Below are 24,576 nucleotides of genomic sequence, written 5' to 3' on the forward strand. Positions count from 1 at the left end.
AAGAAAGAAAAGTGAGTAAATGATGACAGAATTTTCATTTTGAAGGTGAACTATTCCTTTAATGCATTAAGAATCATTAACCTACAATGAACAAAACATTTGTCAGCGTTAAGGAATCTAGGTTAATCTATGAATATGCAATTGCTAATATGTGTTTGTTCATAAAACTTAATATTTGCAATTTGAAATATACGTAGAAATTAGTTCTTGTTCAATGTTACTTCTTGTCAGATACTGCCAAAACTAATGTTAATGGATTGAACCTTATTGTGTGTGTGTGGTCTCCACTGATGTGTAATATTTTAGGATTTTAAGCGAAACATGCTCACGGGTATCTCACTGTATCCAAGTATGTATGTGTGAATGCATGAATGTGAAGACACACAGCTCGGTCGTCCTCGCTCTGTGGGAATAATGCACCCCGCCGTCAGATACAGGTGTCCCTCCATTCCCTTCCCCCAATCTGAAGCAGATGTAACATCACTGCAGCCATGGAGATTGTGCTTTTAGCACATGCATGATCAAAGAGCCTATACTTATAGCACAATAAGATCACGCTAATAATCCACAATTACTATCAGATACATGCTAGTGCCAATCAGAATCATACAAAAATAACTAGCTTCGACGCAAAAAGCTCTTTGGGTGTTGTGCATTCTGCAATATATGTAATTATGATGCCATTGATTATATATGAGTGTACGATGACAAATATCCACCTACCGCGGAGAGCTTGCAACATTGTTAGTTTTGACATGCCGTCGCATGTTTGCTTGTTTGTTCAGAGCAGAAAAGAAAAGTAAAATCATCAAAGCCAGGTGGTTTTTCCATTTGTGTAACGCAGTTAAGCTGCAGGCGTCTCAGTTGAGGAGTCGGACTAGCTGTGAGGGGAAAAAAGCATAAAAACTGACAATAACTGCAAAGCTGTCAAACACGAGAAACGTTTCAGAATGGCCTGTTTAAATGCTCACTTCATACTCCAGGAGAAGATCAGACATTTGCTTTAGCAGTCATTGAAGTTTCTCAGAATTGCACAGATGCAGTAGACAGTGTTGTTGTCATTATCATACAGAATGTAAAGTATATATTGGAAAGTTCTGGCAGTTACAGCTGCAGCTCTGACTCAATAATGAGCGAGTCCACCCGGCAACCATGTGTGATCCAATTTTCTTTTTTTTCTCTGTGTTTTGGTTCAAAGCCCATTTAGAAAGGATGCGCCCTGTAGCTTATTTCCAATGTTAAATGATGGCTTTTTGCATTTTGCTTTTGCTACTGTTGTATTAAATTCGTTTTTGTAGTATTGTAGCTATAATTTTTGTCTAACATTCAAAGCTGTGGTGGCAATTTTTTCACACGCAGGGCAGGGTGTACAACTTACAGAGGGTAAAAGAGGGATTCTTCAATTATCATCATTTGTTCGCCCTCATGTCATACGAAAGCTGTATATGACTATTTCGTCTGTAAATGACAAAAGAAGATATTTTGAGAAATGTCTGGTGGTTTTGTGTCCGTATAATGGAAGTTAATGGGGCCAATGTTGTTTGGTAACTATGTTCTGCAGAAGAAAGTCATACAGGTTTGGAATGACACGAGGGTGGGTAAATGATGACACTATATATATATATATATATATGTGTGTGTGTGTGTAAATATATATATATTGCCCCTTAAAATGGGATATCCTAATGTGGGATAGTTTGGAGCCTTACATTTTTTATTCTGATATATTTGTACAGATGAACATATAAAGTGTGTTGTATCTGCTATATGTTATATATTTGTGGTTACATTAAATTATCCTGGTTAAAGGGTTTAAAATGGTTGACCTTTAAAAGGTAAAAAAATTCAATTTTAAAGAAAGAAAAAAAATTATTGTGTTAAAAAACACCTACTTTTCATGTATTGTTAATTTTATGTTACGTTATACTTCATCCAACACGTCTAATAGTTCTAACAACAAAACCATTGAATTTGTGCCTCCGAAAGTAATGTTACTCCCCAGCGTAGTGTATTTCTGGAAAGCGCCTGGTGCAAAATTGAGCTGACCAGGTAATAGAATTCATGTAGAGAATACATTTTCTTGGTGCATGGGTTTCCCAGAACGTTTCATTAAAGTTTCAAACACCTACAGGAAAGCCGTATAGCAGAATACTAGAGAAAGCGGGTTGCTAATGTTCTAAAGCGAAGTAAATGTTTTGTTCTCCCTCAGGTATGGTGTAATTAATGTTTAAAGCTTCTCTTTCTCTTTGTTGTTGTTCTTCGCAGTTTGCTCGCAGTACTCACGGGGCGTGTTCGCCATCTTTGGCCTGTACGACAAGCGTTCAGTTCACACGCTAACGTCCTTCTGCGGCGCCTTGCACATCTCCCTCATCACTCCCAGTTTCCCCACCGAAGGAGAGAGCCAGTTCGTCTTACAGCTGCGGCCTTCCATACGCGGGGCTCTTCTCAGCCTGCTCGACCACTACGACTGGAACCGATTCGTCTTCCTCTACGACACTGACAGGGGTAAGAAAACAAATCTATAAGAAACACCTGCAGCCACTAATACACATTTCTATTTAGTATTTATGTAATATTTAATATTTGTCATGCTGCCTTTTGAAGATAACGTGACTTTCTTTGACATGTTTGCTTCAAAAGCTGACTACAGGTTACTAGTTTTATGTTACAGTTAACAATGGTGGTTTGAGTATTGGAGCATATTGGGTGTGCAGTATAGATGCCTATATGTGACCCTGGACCACAAAACCAGTCGTAAGTCGCACGGGTATATTTCTGGCAAAAGCCGAAAATACATTGTTTGGGGCAAAATGATAAAAAAAAATTTATGACAAAATCATTAGTATATTAAGTAAAGATCATGTTCCATGAAGATATTTTGTACATTTCCTACCATAAATATATTAAAACATCATTTTTGTGAGTGGATCCCTCAATATCGCGATCAAAAAATGGTCAGAAACATGCGTACAAACTTAACTCGCTGCTGTCCGCTCTATGAGAACTATTCATTCATGTTTGGTATCTTTGTAAAGTTTAGAGTTTCCGCTTTCAAGTTCATCTACTCTCTTCTATGTCATTACATGGGTAAGCCAATCGAGAGTGTTAAAACAAACCTGTTTCTTCCTATAGCGTCTATAATTGGCTGCCAATTTTGTCACGTGCGCAGCGTACACAATCCGTCATGATCGCGGTTCAAAACATGGATTCTGAAATAGCGCGTTTGCTCAATCTAAACGCTAATGACAGCAATAATTTAACGAACCTAGTAAATGATTATTTTGCAAATAATTGGGAAGATGATACCGAATGTCCAGAGACCGGCTTGACAAAAGAGGATGCCCCGGAAGACAATGTTTGGATCACTTCGACTCCGTTATGGACAATTATGCCATGAAGGAATACAAAGTTTTCACTGCATTTTATATGTTCTTGGTAAATTATTTTTATGAAATTTTGTGTGTATAAAGTTTAAGTTGTGGTAAATCAATGGTGTAAGTTTCATTTATTTCCCATCATTGGTAATATGCGTTGCTACTTCTGGAAAACTTTAAAGATGATTTTCTCAATATTTAGATTTTTCCCACCCTCAGATTCCAGAATTTTAAATGATTGTATCTTGGCCAAATATTGTCCTATCATAAGAAACCATATATCAATAGAAAGCGTATTTAGTCAGCTTTCACGTGGTGTATAAATCTCAATTTTGAAAAATGTACAAATAAGACTGGTTTTATGGTCCAGGGTCACATATACAGAATAATGGCAACTATATAATATACAGCATAAAGTTGGTTAGCTATGTTGAGGTGGGGTTATGTGTCACATTTGTCAATATAACTACTGGGTTTATTGGCTGCCTCATGTAGTCATGTGACTAGAAATGATGTGGCACTCAGATTTTTATTTCCAGGAAGGCTGTTATTAAAAGAGAGGCGCATTCTCCTGAGGTCCGGATCTGATCTTAAACTCTCAGTTACACTAATGAACAGTGTTGTTGGCTAGAATCAGAGCCACTCGCTCTTTCTTGCCTGTGTCTCTGTTGTCCTCTTCATCACTGTTTTATTTTTTTCTTCTGTGCTAGACTGAGACAATCCCATGAGCCCCAGAGGAGAGCTTTGGCTCAGGGTCTGACACACTTTTAAAATGCTTCGACGTCCAGAGAAAGACAAGCATAATATCAGATTCTCATCTGACTCTGTAGATAGCTCATCGCTGAACATTCTATAAATAAACTGTAGATCACGTATGCGTCTGAAACGAGCTGTTCTGTCATATCGCTGAAATTCTCAACATGTACCTTGGTCTTCTCACATCTGCACGCCGCAGGAGTTTTTCTATTGCATCCCATATGGCGTGTTTTTGCAGTTTCAGAAGTTTCCATATGGTGAAGTAACTCAATTATTTTTGAAATGATAGCAGCATCAGAACGATTGAAATCCTTTGATTTCTTTACCATTTGCTTATGCCGTAAATAACCAATGTGGTATTCACCACTTTTAATGAAGCACCAAGCCATCAGATGCTATATACAGTATAACTATCATTGTTCCATGGTTAAGATGTGTTCTAAAGTGCAGTGGTGATTCCCAGCCAGGTGTAGTATAATGTAGACTATAGAGGATAATTGAAAGCTTTTGAGTTTTTGGGTAAAACTGCAAGTTTTTATTGAAAATTTTACATTTTCACTCATGGGTAATGCTATGAATTTGTTGAGTTTTGATGATGATTAAATTCCGCTATAAAATGCTGCAAATGACTTTGCTCTTGATAACCGTCCCATCTGAACTATTAATTGTTTCAGCAAAGCTTTTTTTTGCCTGCAAAAATGTCAAGATTCTTGAAAGACAAACTTACTTTATTCAAAAGAGGTGTAGCTGTTTATGGAGTCTACTTTAATAATATCCACTTTTTTATATTAACCTATCCATTAGTTTGCAGAATTTTTTGCTTTGAAACCTTAAACTTTAAAGCGATAGTATAAATAAAATTAAAATTAAAATTCTGTCGTCTTTTACTCACCCTCTTGTCATTTCAAACCTGTATGACATTCTTTCTTCTGCAGAACGCAAAAGAAGATATTTTGAAAACTTTTGGTAACCAAACAGCACCGGTACCCATTGACTTGCATTGGTTTTGTGTCTATACTATAGTGAATGGATTCCGCCATTGTTCGGTTACCCACATTCTTTTAAGATCGGGTATCATGCTATGTCATGCATTCTGACTTCTTTACACTGTTAAATGTGCTGGCTTCTCGTGCTCAACATGGTCAACTTGACGTAGTATTTATGTACTTGATCCACTCCCTCAGCACTCCAACTTGTTTTGGAAAGTTTTTAATAATTCTATTATAAATTCTATTCCTTTTATGGGCCAATCTCCTGAAAAGCACGGCAAAGCGAAAGAATGAACCTGTCCACGAGCTAACCGACGAGCGAGAACCGCTTACCATCAAGATTATTAAGAAAATAGGCACAACTGCCTGTGATATGCGATCTTTCTTTTTGTGTTGTGCAGAAAAATAAACTCATACAGCTTTGGGTGAATAAATGATGACAGAATTTAAATCTTTGGGTGAACTATCATTTTAAAACCTTCAGCATTACTGATATATAATTGAATTAGGGACAGGGTGTGGGTTTATGTTTGTGCGTATTTGTCCTAGTGGTTGTATGATATTATTTTAATAAAAAAACAGTTTTTCTCATTTTGGGGGTTGTTGGATGGGTTTCTGAGGAGATACCATCTGAGCAATATGTGGACATGATGAATGGTTTAGTGTAAGAGGTTGGCTCTGCATCTCCATCGGCTGATTTCCACCCTCCTCCCCCACCACCACCGGGACTGCCTCCCCCATTAGGGGGGAAGGGAAAATAGGCAGTAATACTGATTCTGGTTTGTTGGTCCCCGCACATGGATATTTATACAGACGTGGCACCCCCAGGCAAAAGATTTATCAACTATTAATCAGAACTCTGGTCTCCATTGGGGACTCGAATTATTAGCGGCAAAGTCTCTGATTTGAAATTGATGGTAGAATTTTTTTTTATAAATGCAGCAGGCTGTTGCGGGTCGATACTGCAGGTGGCTGCAGATACTGAGAGTATACAGCAGGCTTAGCAGGTTTGTATTATGGTCTGGGGTTTGTTTAACATACTAGCCTGTTTAAATGTCTACATCAGCCATAATGTATAGCGATATGTTAATTCACAGCTATTTATGTTACGGGTGTACCAGTAAACACACATGCCAATAAAATGTAAATAATCTTAAAAGCTCTGTAAATTGCCGAGTTGCTGAGACCTGGCAAACACATCAGTGTTAATCAAAGAACAGAAATCTGAGGTGACTTGAAAGGAATTTGTTTTACAATATTTAACACCAGCCTTTGACAACTACCGTTTGATAGCTTCAGATTACATTTAGATCTATTCATTGAACACTTTTATCCAAAGCAACTTACAAATGAGAGAAAATAGAATATTTTGTCAAACTATTATTTTGTTCAAATACTGTCCTTCTGTAGATAACGCACTTTAGGGTAGAAACAGGTTGTTAAAAAAAAATTGGGTTCCAAAATATGGAGCAACATGGTTGCCAGATTGATCGCAATGTTACAAATGAGGGAATGTTTCACATTTTGTCAAAATGACTGTTCTTCTCTAGATTCCTCAGTATTTGGGATAGAAACAGTAAAAAGGTTGCCTGATCAAGCACTTGTAAATCTACTAAATAGCAGAGCCCAGAGAGCTTCTTTGCCAAATTTAGAAGATGCTTCTTACCCAAGAGATTTACAAATGAGATTTAATGAGCATTTAACCCTGTGAAAACTATATCCTTTTGTTTAAATACTGTTCTCCTCTAGGTTCATTACTATTAAGGGTAGCTACAAAAAATATGGGACCCAATTTAGAAACAAGGTTGCCAGATCAAGCACTTGTATATCCACTAAATAGCCGAGCCCATAGAGCTATATACCTTGCCAAATTAAGAAGATTCCTCTTACCAAAGCGGCTCACAAATGAGAGCATTTAACATTCTGTCAAAATGATATCCTTTTATTTCAATCTGTAAATACCTCACCATTTAGCGTAGAAGCAGGTATCTTAAATATTTATGGAACCCAATAGAGCAACAAGGTTGCCAGATTGAGCACAGGTTAATCCACTAAATAGCAAAGCGCAGCCAGCTACTTTGCCAAACTCTGATTGTGACCATAAGGGTCCGTTTTCCAGGGACATCTGCTTATCTTGGAGTCAAGTGGGCCACAGAGGCTCTGAGTGCCTATTTCAAACATCTAAATTAACATATCCAACACCAGCCCTGAATGATTAGTACAAGCGGCACTGAGACCAGCTCAAAGAGCTTCAGAGAGCTTCAATCACACCTCGGAGAAGGTGACAAAAAGGCTTCAAATTTAGCCGACACTTTTCTCGCCGCATGATGATGGGTTTCATGTTAGGGATGCAGTTGATTAGGTTCAGGCAAGCGACGAGAATGCTTTGCATTCGTCCGCATAGGAAGGTTGCCGTAAGCTCCTGTGGGGATCGAGGCCTAAAACGAGTTTGTCCGCATGAAAGGACGAGAGGTTAGTATCGCGGTCTCAGACTCGAGGCGCGTGGTTGCAGATGAGGAAGTCTCGCAATGGTGCAGGAATGAGTCACTGACAATGTCACAAATCACATTCTTTCTGAATAAATGGGAGGGGCGCATCTACGGCTCTATGCTCACGCAGGTCAAATGCCTCACGGTTCCTCTTGTATTGTAGGGTATTCGATACTGCAGGCCATTATGGAAAAGGCGGGGCAGAACGGTTGGCAGGTCAGCGCCATATGCGTTGAGAACTTTAATGACGCCAGTTACCGCCAGCTTCTGGAAGATTTGGACCGAAGACAGGAAAAGACGTTTGTGATCGACCTAGAGGCTGAGAGACTCAGTAACATGCTGGAACAGGTACGACTAAAGGGATTTAGTAATCATTTACTCACCCTCTCGTCATTTCAAACGATTGATTAAGATTTTTTTTTAAGAATGTTGGTAACCAAACAAGAGTGGTGCGCATTAACTTGCATTGGTTTTGTGTCCGTACAATAGAAGTCAATGGGTACCGCCGTTGTTCAGTTACCAACATTCTTTAAAATATCGTCTTTTATGTTCTGCACAAGATCATACATGTTTGAATTGTAAAAAGGGTGAATAAATGATGTCAGGCTTTTTATTTTTGGTTAAACGATCACTTTTAAGTGATGGGTAAATACAAAAAGCAACCCGTTTCATTACAAATATTAAATATGCACGACCACATGGCCTTGGGGGACAAAAACAAAGTAATTCTGTTTTTGAAATTACACATTAGACAAGCAGTTTCTTTATCTCCGGCAAATTGCCCATGTGATGGTCCCGTCTGCATCATTTTGTAGCTGTCAAATGTTATTTTAAGATGTTCTAGCTGGTGTTTGCTTTAATATCTCTCAAATTACAGAGCAGTATTGGGAAATGCACTGTATTTGATTAGAAATAATTAAAAATGGCAGAACTCTGCTTTTCCAACAGCTTACGGCTCAGTCATATATTCATAAGCTCGCCTCCTCGACAACTGTATTTGCTTTTAAGATTTTCCCTCACCGCAACGTCTGGTCTGCCTCCACAGATAGTGAGCGTCGGCAAGCACGTCAGAGGCTACCATTACATCATGGCAAATTTGGTGAGTTTAATTGTATTCCCTTATCTCCTTGTTCACCCTGTTAGCTCGTCCCCGTCTTTTACCTTCTTTTTTTTATCTTTGGCGCTTTACACTTCATTTTACTGGTCTCTTTGGTTGTCCTGTCCGGATTCTTTTGCTCTCCCTTTCCTTTATTCCTTCTTAATACTCTCTTTTCTTTAAGCAAGATATGTCAATTTGAGAGACTAATTCATATTCCGGTCTGAGGTGACAGTGTTTTAATGGTGCTGCAAGCTGCCGAGTGTTCTCTCTCTCTCTCACTCTCACTTGCTCTCACTCTCCCACACTCTCTCTCTCTCTGGCTGTGAACAGAATTGGCTCAGAGAGGCGAGTTGGATATGAATGTTTGTGGAATTTCTCTTATCGTAGCACCGCAATGCCTGCTATGTTTTAATAATCTCCCTCCCTCTCTCTCGCACTCTCTCTCTCTTCATTTTACTCTCTTCTCCTTTGCTCTGACAGGGTTTTAAGGACATAAATCTAGAGCGTTTCATGCATGGGGGAGCCAATGTGACAGGCTTTCAGTTGGTGGACTTCAGCAATCCCATGGTTATTAAACTCATGCAACGCTGGAACAAGCTGGACCAGCGAGAGTACCCCGGCTCTGACATACCTCCCAAGGTACCGTCGCAAGGCCTGATCCGGCTGAGATCCGGCACGAAACTTCTTTCAACCCAGATCTAGAAGAATACCTGTACTTGCACATTATAAACTACCCAATTTAACCACTTTTGCAATCTCAAGGAAGTATAAAGATCATTTCCAAAGCTATTTTCATCTCCATAATTACTGTCATTAGTTCTGGTCCTTTAATTTGATTGTACGATCACATTTTTTAATGAACGTCTATAGGTTTGGTGTATGAGTCGGGGTAGTTTCATGCCGAATCACAGCCAGTGCTGATATTAAGTACACACATACTGAACACCTGCTCATGTTTTACTGTGTGCATGCATTTTCAATAAGCTTACTTTAGGAATGGTGTAGTTGTTTGCATGGTAGGATTGAGCCCGCTGTGTAACTAACAATATCACGTTGACCTCTACGGTAAATCATAAACTTGTAATTGGCTATTCCGTGTATCCGTGTCTCAGTAGACAGATCCAGCTAGTGATCCGATATGCCTGTCGAAGGGTTTTTGTTTATCCATTTTTACCAAGGCTGACTTTCCCTGTGGGGCTAATGAGGATGACATTCTTTGGAGGGCGGTTCTATTGATCCCTGCCTGGTAATGCGCCATGGCAACGAAACTCCCTTCAGCTTGGCCTAAGGGGACATCAGTTTAACAGGCGGCTGCTCCTCACTGCACACCGCTGGGCAGAGAGGGCTGCTGGGGTTGACCGTATCAGAGTTGCAGAGTGACAGAGATGGACTAGCATGCAGGTTTCTGCTGTGGTCCAACCATCAGCTTGAACCTCACTGTGAAGAGTCTAAATTGGCAGCAACAAGCTCATTTTATATATTTTAATCGGTCAAAAGTTTTAGAACATTTGAGTGAAATGTTTCTCATTATCTGAAGGTGACCACAGAATAGAATAGAAGAGATATCGATATTGAGGATAAAACCCTAAGAAGCCCCTTGATAAAATGCAATATAGTTCTAGGAAAAAGGTGACCTCACCAAAGGTGTTAAAAAAAACAAGTTTTATCCTTAGTTTCTAACATAATTCTCATCTTTGTGCTGTTCCACAGTTTTGGTGTGCTTAATATTTTTCAAAAATACGAATAAGCTAATAAGTGTTCTTAAACTTTTAACCTTGTGGTTTATAATTGTTTAATAGTTAATATAGTTATATAGATATATAGGGTTATGGTGTAACATTGAAAACAAAATAAGTTAATATTACATTGTTTTATATTATCTATATTTATCATATAAAATTGCATATGAGAGATTTATCTTCATTGTTAGTTTTTTCAAAATAAATTGCCGTCACACGATAGGCCAAAATTGCATTTTAATCTGTCAACTACCCATACTGTATATTAACTTCCAAAAACCTTGGATGTCCAAATTCGCTGTTTTTCTGTAATTTAACTTTTTAAATGAATAAATACTATAATGTCAAAGTTGACAAGCAATGTGACTAATAATAATGATTTATGGCAAAAAAATTAACCACAAAATACGGAGATACGCGTTTTAAGAAGGACAGCAGCAAAAGGACAACTGTCCTTTATATACTGTATATATCCTTTAATACTGTTTAATAAGAATTTAATGCAATTTCAGGAGTAGTATAACACAAATAAGTAAAATAAGTAACACATTTTATTATAATTCTTTTTTAATGATGATTTCAAAGTTCCTATAGTTATATTTGCGTTACTCTGTTATTTTCATGAGTTTACTATTATTAGAAATGCGGAAATAATTTAAAGATTGAATGAGTGAATCTTAATCCAAATAAATGTACACTTTTACCATTGTGATGTACACTTCCTTCACTCTGAACACCTTAAGCTACTCCCCTAAGCCATCCTCAGACAGCAGAGACTCCAAAACCCTGTAAAATCTCTGAGCAGTTTGCCTTTTTCTAGCCTTTTCACCCAATGCTATTTTCTAAATCCCAGAGGCACTGCCTTCTGAGGACGCTCTTCCTCCAGAGATCAATCCACGTGTTTTTGGGGAGCAGATGAAGTTGGAAGTGCTGGGCATTAGCAGGAGTGATTAAACTACCGCTTATGTAATACTTCTGTCTGTCCTGCGGGAGTCAGTTACCTGACAACATTGTTGATAATTGACCTTTGTCCACAACATTGTGGTGGGAGTATAAATATAAATTCGTCTTCAAGAAAAAGTTAGCCGAGTTGTAATGTAGAATCGAATAAACCCATATTTTTGGATGAACCTTTCCTTTAAATAGTTTTCGATCACTTGTTATTTCCCTCTCTTTCTCTCTCGCTTCACTTTCTCGTACCATCTCTTGTAACCTGTCTGTCATTTTAGCCCAGGGGTTATTCTGTAGTTTCTATATTCTGTTTGTAATGGTACAAAAAGTCCCAGCACTTTGCCCCATAGATCTGTGAATGGAACACCAAATACTTTCTACAGCACTGTCAGAGTTGCTTCTTTCAACCATCAGCAATCAAACCAACAAGGCATCCTGGGAACACAGCAGGAGGATTTTTGGTTGAAGCAATGTGTGCGTGTGTACGACAACCTCCGGTGACTTCTTTTAACTCGCATTGATGATATAATCCACATCATATTATATAAAAAAGGAAACGCAAGAACAAGTGAAAAATACGTGCATCAGGCCGCCAAAGCATGTACGTATGCTGAGCCGCGGATTCTTTCTTTTGTAAAAATACAGTGTTGCCTGTAGTGATTAATTCAGCGCCGGTTTATCTCAGCGAGGCAGAGAAAGAAAGCACAAGCCACTTAATGGTGCAATCAGGGCAGCCGCCGATAGAAGCTGACTGACTATCCCCACACCCAGCAGAGGCTGAACAGGAAAGGCATCACAGCTAGTGTGTCAGAGCTCACTGATTTCACATGCTCCGCCTGATTCTAATATGTGCAATGACAAGAATGTGAGTCTCTCCGAAACGCACCACTGCTCTCCTTTTTTCTTGTGTTGTCCCTGGCTTTCAGTCGACTGTGCCTGTTTGTTTCCCATGATGCAACTGTCCTTTGCAGCAAAACAATTTCACTTGGTTTCCTGTGTCCTCTGCTCATAGAGCTATGAAAGCAATATTTTAACCTACACAAAGCGTTGTTGATGTAAGCTAATATAGTCTGTTTGAGTGGGTCATACCCTGTTAAGTGTAGCATATTTTTAGGTAAATGAATAAAAACATTTTACAATGCACAAACGCAACTGTATAATTTATTGAGGTCCCAGGCAACTAATTCCACTGAAAGTAAAAAAATAGGTAATTATAATCTAAAATCTATAATTTCTCCGTACAAAATTGTATGTAATGTCAAATGTGTGGTTTATTTTGTTTTACATTTTGCTTTTTTGGAGGATCTATTGATAGAAATGCAATATAATATCCATAACTATGTCTTCAGAGGTGTATAAAGACCTTACATAATGAAAGGTTATGTTTTTATTACCTTAGAATGAGCTATTTCTATCTACATACAAAATGGCGAATTCCTACAGTAGCCCTAAATGGACAAACTGCTCTACAGAGCGCTTTTCATAAATATCTGTCTATTGTGATCGGACTGCTATAGTTATTGCCCAATTATGAAATATGTTCTAATACACAAAAACATATATCGGTATATCAAACCTGTAAAAAAATGTCAAATCCCAGGTCTTTGCTGACTTGAAATTATGATACAGATGCACATGTACAGTATATCGTATATGACCTCTTACTGACTCTTTGTTTCTCTAGTACACGTCTGCACTGACATATGATGGCGTGATGGTGATGGCAGATGCCTTCCGGAACCTCCGCAGGCAGAAGGTGGACATCTCCCGCAGGGGCAATGCCGGAGACTGCCTGGCCAACCCCGCTGCACCCTGGAACCAGGGCATTGACATGGAGCGCACGCTCAAACAGGTCACATACACACATGAGCACACGCAGGCTTTTTCCGAGAGTAGAGACGGACTCTTTGAAGGGTTTGAATATGAGGAAGACAGACAGTTGTAAGAAATATCTAATAGAAAAAACAAGGCAGAGAGGTGAAAGAAGGCAGAGGATAAAAAGAGTAATCGTTGATCTGGAAAATGCAGAAATATTTGAATTGAAGTGAGGTGTAATATGACAGGGGGAATTAAAAGGTGTAAGCGCAAGATTGGAGAGCGAGAAGAAAACAACAGGAGAGAGAGAGAGAGAGAGAGACAAAAAGAGTGCTTAGACCATAATGTAAGCAATAGTTCGATGCAATAATAAGAACTGTTCTCATTTTAAGGAGTTGTTTTTTGTAATTTGTAAGTGTTATCACAGTAAGATGAGCTTCATAAAGTACAGAGTACAGTACACACTGTTAACGATTTGCTTGTATTTTTACAGTACGTTACTGGCAGCACGGTTGCCAGTAAGTTACTGTATTTTGATTTACAGTGCTGTACTGTAATAGATTACTACAGTACAACAAATATTGCTGTATAGATACAACACAGTACTTTACTGTATTTTTACTATATTTTTACTGCAATTTACTGTAATACCTAAATTGACAAATTACTATATAATTCGTATTGGCAATAATTACAAATATTATTATATATTTTAGCTAGTTTGGATATAAATCTGTAGTTATTAATATTATAAAACTGCTATACTTGACATTATGAATCAAAAGGCAATCCAGGCAAATTTTTTATTGAATCATTTCATTGAAACAAAAAGTATTAAAACATTTAAAACAGTATCGAAGAATGATGCATTACATTAACAACATATAATGACTATGTACAGTAGTCAACATTTAAAGTGGATCAAAAAGGCGAGAACAATACCTATTCTTGTAACTTTTTTGACCCACTTCAAATGTTGACTCCTATATATATTACAACATTTAAGTGAGCAAAAATATTCATACATTACATATCAAAACAAACAATAGCAACAAAGTGACAGGTGTCATCTAACACTGGCAAAGAAAACACTGGTCTGTAGTTAAAATGTTCCATTCAAACTGAGTGTCGTGTGTAAGAGTGTTGTGTTGTGTGTGAGAGTGTTGTGTGTGAGAGTGTTGTGTGTGGCTGTGTGAGAGTGTTGTGTGTGAGAGTGTTGTGTGTGGCTGTGTGAGAGTGTTGTGTGGGGCTGTGTGAGAGTGTTGTGTGTGAGAGTGTTGTGTGTGGCTGTGTGAGAGTGTTGTGTGGGGCTGTGTGAGATTGTTGTGTGTGAGAGTGTTGTGTGTGGCTGTGTGAGAGTGTTGTGTGGGGCTGTGTGAGAGGGTTGTATGTGTGGTGCTGTGTGAGAGTGTTGTGTGGGTGTGGGTATTTTTGTCGAGAAACTACATGACTTGCAGTTGTAACTGGACATCCTATGACTTGCTTGGTTTAAAAATGACCAAATCCAGCCAAAATATCAATGGTGAGACTGTAACACAAAAAGCCAAAAATAACAAAATCTGTTAGCCATTGAAATAAGTACAAATTGTGAAGTAAATGGTGAAAGAAAATATAGTAACACTTTACTATAAGGTTTTATTCCATAACATTTATTAATGGTATAGATAATATGAACTAACAATGAACAATATATTTTTCAACATTAATAATATTTGAGAATTCATTATGAATTAACTAATGTGAACAGAGATAAATTGATTGATTTAAAAATGTATTGCCAAATGTTAAAATGTATTAACATCCTATGTTAACAAATAGAACCTTATTGTAAGTGTTACTAAAAAGTCAGAAGTAAAACCAGAAACAAATTTGAATAAAAGTTGTATTATAAATACATGGTGAATACTTACAGAAACTCATAAGCCCAGGGTGCAAAAGTGGACCAAACTGTGACGTTAGAGCTGTAAGAAGAAATATATAATGATATGTTACTTGCTGAAATTTAGAAACCATTCTGTTTATTATATACGCTTGAGATAGTCAATCAAAAATGTAGCAAAATGATCATTTAAATGTTTTCCCCTGTATACATTAACATTAAGAGTTCAAATATTTGGGATTGCATTTTCTATACCGTTGGTGTAGCGAAAGTCAATGTGTTTTTGGAAATGCATTTAAAGCTGATCGCGCTCCTCTTTCCGTACAGCGTCATTACGTAAAGGCGGAGTCAGCAGCGCTCTTTAGCAAAGTACGTGCATTGATTTGAGGTGTTGGAAGCAATATCGCTACAAATATATTGTCATACAAAACTTTTTGGCCAACTGAATGTAAAACACTCTAAAGAACATCATATCTGCTTCTGCGGATATACCGTAAATACAGAAATAAGCGCCGCAAACACATTTATAAATCTGTTAGTAATGAAATCTGTATGGATCGCACTCATCACAGTTTAATATGACGTTTCATTTTGTGTGAAGCAGTTTGGTAGCTGTGTGGGCTACTTTACAGTGACTTTGTTATTTCGTATGAGATTTATTTAGGAGGAATCTTAGTTGAATTGGTCAAAGATTATTTTATTTGAACACAAACGCGAGTTTATCTATTACCAAATACAAGTCGGTTTACCTAGCTCGCCATTATAAACGAACTTCAACTATTCGACAGAAAATAAACTCACCAAAACCCTCATAAATGGTTGAAATAATCCTATATTCATTAAGTGAGATGTGTAAAACGGGTTTAAGCAGTGGGCTGACTTAGTTTAATTTCTGAGGTAGAAGTAACGTTTGTTGGCGACCATATCTCTCTCATTCCACGTTTAAAACAACACTGTGACAAACTGTTGTGCAAAATACAAAAACAAAATAATTTTTTTGTATGAAACACATAAAATAAACCAAACTAAAAACTTACCAAACTGCCAGAAATCGATTATCCTCCTCCAGCTGCAGCCAGGATGGGCTCTGTGTGATTTGACGTGATGACGTTGTGGCGCACTTTCGTTACAGGTTACAGCAAAGCTACAGCGAGGTTACAGCGAGACCAAAATTTACTGTAAAAGTTTCCCGCTCAATGAAAATTACCCAGAATGCATTATGAGCTGCAGTATTTTACTGTAATATACAGATGCAGTATTGTACTGTGGATTTTTACAGTAATGTGCTGCTAATCTACAGCGACATCTAACAGTGCACTTTATAATGTGCTTGTATATATGCACGCAGATAAACTATAAACCTGCATTTGGCTCTTCCATGTTTTACATTCTCAGACGCCCCAGGGAAAACTCTGCAGCCTTTCTTGCATTTATTCTTACAGTCAGTAAAGTCAGTATCATCGTTTCTGATTTGTCTCTGTATAATCTGAGTTTTCTGAAGACCCTCAGGCTTTCTTAAATGAGGGGGGAGCAGACCCCAGTTTGATAAATGTTGGCGTACGATTGTGCTTCTTGAAAAAAAGTGATTTCGTAGAAGTCAAGAAAGAAAGCAGATGTTTAAATGAAAGTGTTTGGCGTTGCTTTGCAGCGGGGTAAACTGTAATTGCATTGTTTATCACTGTAATCCAGGTGCGCCTTCAGGGATTAACGGGAAATGTTCAGTTTGACCACTACGGGCGCAGGGTCAACTACACTATGGATGTTTTCGAATTAAAAGGCAACGGCCCTAGAAGGGTAAGATGTCATTTTGTTCTCACAGTTTCGAAAGGTTTGCCGCATTTAACTTCACACTTGCATGACTTTAAAAAATGCTTATGATGATGTTGGCAATTTGTCTTTGATTGTGAGGAAGTGTAATCATGCTTTGCTCTTGGTCTGTCTCTCAGCATCTGTCGAGTGTAATTTCTGTCTAATTCCTCATCTTTTTCTGTGTGCTTAACGCTGGGTGCTTCATTTGATGCAGCTGTTTCTGCGAGAACAATCCCAGGAGCCCCTGATGAGTCCTTTTTATTTTTAGTCAGCGGTTTTTATTTTGTAAAATGTGACATCTTGTATGTTTCTTACTCGATTACATGCGTATGCTTACGGATATATGGACGCATTACAAGTTGAAAATCGGTTTTACAGGCATTTTACATTTGTATATGAATTTATGAACACTGATGTAAATCAGGGATAATCATTTTCATAGAAATGGTACTTCTTTCCACTCTGGCGTCAAACCGCCCACACAAAATTTCCGGTGAGACGGCGTGTTCTGTTTCATGCCCACGTTAGCTGGCGAAAAGAGTGGGCAATCTGACAAGCGGGCTTTGACCGTATTGCCCCTGTGGGGACATGTAAAAAATAAAGCGAATCTGTTCATATTCAGCTTCTTTTATTGGACCATTTTTCTGAGTTTACAGGATTTTCACCTTCACACATAACCGAAATGAGAAAAACGGTTAATACCGTCGCAATGTCAATTTTTTGGCACATAGCCAAACCACAGCATATAAGAAAATGTTTTTTTACTATACAAAATGCATAAAATAGGCTTACAGGATATAATTTATCTTTTATTAATATTTGTTAATTCTCTCTTGGTAATATTTTGTAGTCATTTTTCTGCGCTGTCTTTATAATCAAATGCATCTGTTGTGTGTCATTTTTTTGCCAAGCCTCCTTAAATTCTTCTCAAAAACTAAGATTCAGTTTATACAAGCCTAAAAAAATTGTATGCATCTTTAATATACTATTCTAATTCTCACATTTGGCCAGTGTTAGCAGTTCAGTACAACCAAACGCACGTGTTCACATACAAAGAAAGCAAATGTAGACCTTGAATGGTCTAGTGATTTTAGCAGCAGAGCTATGTATGTGCCGTAAAGTCCCATGTCACGCACCTTCTTTTGAAGTTATGGGAACCCTTCTGCCTCTGGCGTGCTTTATGGAGTGTGGCGGCTCTTGGCAGCTGTTGAGCAGTGCACCAGGGGAAGAATGATGCGGAGAGCAGGATGAGGGCAACATAGGAGGGAGCCGCCAGAGTTTGGCTCTCATTTATCAGCCGGTCGTGAGCCCTGCTTAAGGCGGATGCCGGAGCCCAGCTTTGCTTTCGGTATTTCATCTGGGTCTCGTAAGGACATCGGGCACAAACCGCCGCTCGTGTTTGTCTTTACGTCTGTGGCTTTTGCATCCCACAGCAGAATGTTACACACTGTGACATCATTTTCAAAGCCACACTCATGGAAGATGAAGTGTGTTTACACTGTAAAAAAATCCTGTAAAAACAGATAATGTCCTGGCAGAATATGAACAGTACATTTCCTTTTATTTTACGGACATTTCCGTTAATGCTAAAATACTGTTTAATGCAGTGCACAATGAAAAAATTCAGGTAAAACAAGTGTAAAAAGGAATACGGAAAAATCCTTCATGTTAATACAGTATATTGTGCCCGATTTGTTATGTAGATTTAAATCTACAGATCCACCGAACGACTGAATTGCTAGATAAGCCCAGATGTCTTAATGTTTTTAGTTGTTTTATTGTAAAAGAGGGTTTGGAGCATTCTACATTTAGGACTACACCACCATATCAATGGCTTTGGTGCTAATAGACAAATAATTAATACACGAAAAGTTCAGTTTAGATTTCATGGGGTCTTTAACCATATTTACTGTAATGAGTTTTTTGCTTAAAACTGTGTAAAAATGTCTTTGTGTATTCAAGACACTTACTCTAAGTAAAGGTGCAAAATGTTGTTTTTTTAAGAATGTTTAGGCATTTTATTAAAAAACAACAGTGCCATTTAAGCCCTCTCACATACATTATTCATACACATTTACACACACAGCCCTATTGGCAGGTTTGCACGTATTTACTCTCTCTGCTGGGTCTGGAGTCTCATTCTTTTCCTTTTACCTGCTCCAGATCGGCTATTGGAACGATGCTGACAAGTTGGTTCTGACCCAGGATCAAGCCTTGCTTCCCAATGAAACGTCTGGCATGGAGAACAGAACTGTAATCGTGACAACCATTATGGTAAGTACAGCAGAATTTGTACATATTTCACTCAAAAAGTTAAAGCAGTTGTTTTGCCCTTCATCTGAAATCTTCCATGGACCACAAGCTTTTCTCATATACATGGTGAAAAGATGAACATTCTGGAATAGCGATGAATCCTTCATAACACGCACGCACAGATTAAGATCTGCGAGCGCTGCAGAATTTCCAGCTGCGCTGTGCTGTTCATCAAAGCACATTCTCTTTCTTTGTGACCTGTCAATCATACAGCTGTCCATTCAGATTACACAAATGTTTCTACATGCGCTGAAAAGCATCTCAGCAGTCCTGTGTAAATGTTGGCCGCCTTGGCATCGTGAACTCCGTGTGTCTCTCGGTTGCTCCAACTGATGTGTTGCATTTTGTGCTTTTATTTTATTTGTTCAGTTTGTCAGTTGTAAACGTGTGAATTACGATAAAGCATACTTTCTGTATTTTGCATTATCTGTGCTGTCAAGGGAATTGTAAATGACATGGTTATCAATGTAAAGAGTTTTAATGGACTGCGATTTGTTTGTTTGGACATATGTGCTATTTTAAGTTTGAGGTTTTGGAGTGTCGCACCTCAAGCAAATCCTCCTCTTTTCAGCCCCTGGTGAGGAATCCTTTATTAAGAAACTGAGATGCTGGTGGAGGCAACTGAGGTGAAATCAAGCACGGACACACAGACAATGAGAACTGATGGTTCGTTCCAGGCAACCCGAAGCTCTATTATAATAACCGCTGGAACTGCACTTGAAGTCGACTTGTAAAATCTGCTGAAGATCATTCAACCCAAGTCCTCAGCGACTAGTGTCATTTAACTCCATTTCCAAAATGGTGGCAACCAACTTTTCAGTAAAGTTTAGTTTTTTTTCATTATGTTTGAATGTTTTTAAGGACTGGTTGTAGATTATTAAATGTCTACGCATTTTGCGCTACTAGCTAGTCAATTAGCTAACAACTGTCTTGTCACGTTCATTTTTGATGGTGATGTTAAATTGACTGGAGCACTCTGAGGTTTGGAGGCGAGGAGATTGAACATCCTACGTCTAAGTTTGTCTGGAATACATTATGAAAGCAGAAATTCTGATCCAGGGATGCTCTTTCCTGGATTCGAAACAAACTCGAACTTCTGAGAAACCATCTTCAGTAGGACGGAGCTGAATGGAGAAGAGTTAAGCATGTGGTCCTTTGATAGTTCACCCAAAAATAACAATGATGTCATCATTTGTTTATTGTTGTGTTGTTCTATACTTGTATACGAATCTTGCTTCTTTGTAACACAAAAGAAGATATTTTGAGAATGGTGTTTTTGTGTTTATTAAAATGGAAGTCAATAGGGCCAATGTTGTTGGGTTACAAACATTACAAAATGTTGTTTCATGAAAATGCATAATTTTCTCACCCTCTTGTCATTTCACACCTGTATGACTTTTTTTCTTCTGCAGAACACAATAGAAGATATTTTGAAGAATGTTTGTAACCAAACAACAGCTATGCCTATTGACTTGCATTGGTTTTGTGTACAGACAATAGAATGGAATGGGTATCGCCATTGTTCGGTTACCAGCATTCTGCAAAATATTTTCTTTTGTGTTCTGCTGAAGTAGTTAGTCATACAGGTTTTATAATGACAAGCGGGTGAGTAAATGATGACAGAATTACATTTGCTTGAACTATCCCTTAATTTTTAGGTAAAGTCAACTTGGCTTTGCAAGCCATCTGAAACTTAGTGCATTACTTTTCAAAATAAGTTAAGCAATTTCAACTTATTTTTATACGTTATCAATTGACCAAAATGTACAGTACATTTAAGGTAGCAAATCATTTTTACACTATAAATTGGGAAAGTGGATGTATCCATAATATCAAAAAGAAGTCTTTATTTAACATGTGTGTCCTATTTCTCAAGTTTAATATATTTCTAAAGCACATTTAATACCACCGCAGTTGACCAAAGTGCTGTAAATAAAAAAAAGTTTACCACAGAAGTTTCCAAGTTACAACATGCAGGTTATGAAATATAGCACACTGTAAAAACTCATTATTCTTGTCCATATGCATTCATTAGCAATTCCTAAAGCATATTATGGATATCCATCAAGAGTCCCTGCTGTGCTGTGTACAATACATATAATTTCATGATTCTGAAGGTAGAAGTTGTAAATAGAAAATCATTTAGGACCAAGAACATCATTTTGCATGGCTGCCTATATACAGCTCGAGGTGTGTTGCAAGAATACAGATGATCCGAGGTTTACTCGCTACTGGCACTTTTTCCAATTTTTACCTGTAGAAAACTACTGCCCAGGAACAACACACCCGTTATTGTGATAAAAATTTAAGGAGAGGGCTGCGTTCTCATACATCAAACAAATTTGAGATGAAACGACTCTTCCGCTGACATTCGTGTAGAGCTCTCTACAGTATTTGCAGTGTGTGAAATATTTAATTCTATCTACTGGGTTCCCTGCCTTTCATCATTTTAGGCTAGCCATATGGCTTAGAAATATTTGTTAAAGGGGTATGCATGCTTTCTCGGTTTTTATGAAAATGTTCTGCCATTTCCTTGCAAATCAAATCTTTTTTGCGGTAGGACACCATCTGATGTTTGAGCTATTGTTTTTTTACGGTACACAATACAGTGAAATGGACTATTAGTTTTTTCTGGTGTGGCATTTTTTACCACAGATACTCTCATATAGTATGCTTCAATAACATAAAGTTGTATATTATTGCTCATGACAGGTTTACAATAGCAAGTTTCGGTTTCAATGTTTGATAAAAACGTGATATTGTAATAAATTGTTGTCCTTAATTTTGTGGGTCAGAAACTTTTCTTTCAGTCATAACTCATATGTGCGATATACAGCTTTTATGGACATTGTGTGTATTGTGTGAATGCTTGTATTAAATCTTTATTGTGTCGCATGAGCTCATGCACTCTCACAGAAGCATTTACCGTGATTGAATCTATTTGATTTTATTCTGTATTGAGGAGTGATGGCGAATATCGACTCGTGTGCATTTAAAAAACAATAATATATAATATTATTTTTGTTGTGCCTTTTTCAACCGCACACATCTGATATTTGATGAGCAAATCCATCAGCCACATTCAAACTATTTGTTTGCTGAAAGAATTCATGGCTAAATCTGAATAAGCTTTTAGATCAAAATCTTTTTAGATCATTCCGTTGGTGATTGTGTCACATTCACAAGCTACTAAACTGTAACACGTGAAATAAATGTTTGCTCTGACCTGTGCCCATTGAAATCCCGTTGTGGTCTTGTTCATTCAGGAAGGGCCGTATGTGATGCTCAAGAAGAACTGGGAGATGTTCGAGGGAAATGAAAAGTTTGAGGGATACTGCGTGGATCTGGCATCTGAAATCGCCAAACATATCGGCATCAAGTACAAGATCTCCATCGTGCCGGATGGAAAGTACGGAGCTCGGGACCCAGAGACAAAGATCTGGAACGGGATGGTTGGGGAGCTGGTGTACGGGGTAAATTATATTACACTTATTTATAAAAAAAATGTAATCTATATGTTTCTAATGCATATATGTTTAGATATCGAGCGGAAGTCTCACCCAGGCCGAGCAGGTGAAAGATGAAGATAAAAAATAAAACAATCTTCCAGTCTCTGGACTCCATAGGCAAAACTTTATTAATGAATACTGTATACAGCCAGTGCTTGTCATCTTGCAGATTTTTGCTGAGCACTGGAATACGTACATGTTTTTTCTTTCTCTAGGAAGTGCGGGCCAGTTATGACAAACTTTAATTTCTTTTTTGGATTAGTCTTGCTCGGCCCTGGCAAGGTACATAGTGTCACTAAGTCACCAGCCATAATCTAGTTTTTTGGATGCGGCAAAACTTGCATCCTCCTTCAGTGTTTTCTGTCTTGTGCTGTAAGCATCTTTTCTCACATAGATTCGTTTATCCCACTTCACCAAACCTCAATATTAAACCCTTTGGATTAACTCTATGGACTTTTAAGTGTAATATGTAAATCCTTGTTCAATTGGAGAAGTTGTAAAATATATTGTGAGTAGAGGTTGAAATCAGCAGATCATTCTTTATTTTCTCTGCTGAGTATTTTTCTCTTCTGGTTGCTCAAATATATGAAATCCCAGCTTTGCTGATATTTGCTGTAAATTCATCTAATCAAATGGCTTGGTCACTATATAAACACAAAGTCTTGTTTCAAACCCAGAGTGACAATACGATTCATTCAATGAAAAGGATTCATATAAGAACTGTATATTGATACAGATATATATTTTGTGTTATTTAGAAAGCGGAAATCGCTGTGGCCCCATTGACTATAACTCTGGTCCGGGAGGAGGTCATTGACTTCTCAAAGCCCTTTATGAGTTTGGGCATCTCCATCATGATCAAGAAACCTCAGAAGTCCAAGCCGGGCGTCTTCTCCTTCCTGGACCCGCTGGCCTACGAGATCTGGATGTGCATCGTGTTCGCCTACATCGGCGTGAGCGTGGTGCTCTTCCTGGTCAGCCGCTTCAGCCCGTACGAGTGGCACACCGAGGAACCGGAAGAGGGTACCGACGGTCCGCCCAGCGACCAGCCCCCCAATGAGTTCGGCATCTTCAACAGTCTCTGGTTCTCCCTGGGAGCCTTCATGCAGCAGGGATGTGACATCTCACCCAGGTCAGTAACTCAAAGATTTTTGTTAGGATCATTCTTGAGAGAAAATAATGCATGTGACGTTAGTGACCACTGGTATTCTTGAACGACAAATGATGTGGTAATATCTGATACCTGAAATAGAGTCCTTTCTGTAGTTTCCATAGCGATTCAATGACGAGTTTTAACAATGAAAGAGGAAAAGAAAACTTGATTTGAATCAACAGTCTTTGTTTATTAACTGTGTCTGTTTTGAATCATGGGGAGGGTGAACAACCAATCAAAATCCTCACTGATGGTCATATTAAGTTGTTAATTTGTTATACTGTGTATCATTAAAACGTGTCTACAACATGTTTCACGGTCTACAGCTAAACGACATGTCACACCTGTGCTTCAATGTTGATTTTACAAGGGATAGTATCCGTCCTGAATTCTGATTGGCCCAAACGGCACAACTGTGACCTCTTCTTCACCATATCACTGTTCAGCATCCATACTGGATCATTGTTGGTTATTGCATAACTTTGGGTGCTTTTATAAGGGACTGCATCTTCTAGAAAATAAGTTTGATCTATGTCATTTTTGTTATGTAATAAATATGATTATCAGTCAATTTAAAAATGAACAACAGTTGCTACATGAGTCCTTTGCCTTTATATTAATTATATATTCATTTCTGTGCAGGCTTATAAAGGACTTTTTAAGAAAATTCGACTCTAGAAGTCGACAAGTGTATATGCAGC

At 38.0% G+C, this 24,576-nt stretch overlaps 1 protein-coding gene across 1 annotated transcript in view; it reads left to right on the top strand.

Annotated features, from left to right (window-relative positions):
• gria4b (glutamate receptor, ionotropic, AMPA 4b) overlaps nucleotides 1-24,576 on the top strand; it is a 75,510-nt gene that overhangs the window by 37,029 nt on the left and 13,905 nt on the right. Inside the window, exons 3-11 of the mRNA XM_079485788.1 lie at nucleotides 2,266-2,505; nucleotides 7,772-7,956; nucleotides 8,654-8,707; nucleotides 9,188-9,346; nucleotides 13,082-13,249; nucleotides 16,781-16,885; nucleotides 19,064-19,174; nucleotides 22,480-22,686; nucleotides 23,481-23,854. Coding sequence (XP_079341914.1) covers nucleotides 2,266-2,505; nucleotides 7,772-7,956; nucleotides 8,654-8,707; nucleotides 9,188-9,346; nucleotides 13,082-13,249; nucleotides 16,781-16,885; nucleotides 19,064-19,174; nucleotides 22,480-22,686; nucleotides 23,481-23,854 — 1,603 coding nt within the window. The remainder of the gene's footprint in view (nucleotides 1-2,265; nucleotides 2,506-7,771; nucleotides 7,957-8,653; nucleotides 8,708-9,187; nucleotides 9,347-13,081; nucleotides 13,250-16,780; nucleotides 16,886-19,063; nucleotides 19,175-22,479; nucleotides 22,687-23,480; nucleotides 23,855-24,576) is intronic.

The sequence above is a fragment of the Barbatula barbatula genome, assembly GCF_947034865.1.
Source record: "Barbatula barbatula genome assembly, chromosome: 22".
NCBI classification, from domain to species: Eukaryota; Metazoa; Chordata; class Actinopteri; order Cypriniformes; family Nemacheilidae; genus Barbatula; species Barbatula barbatula.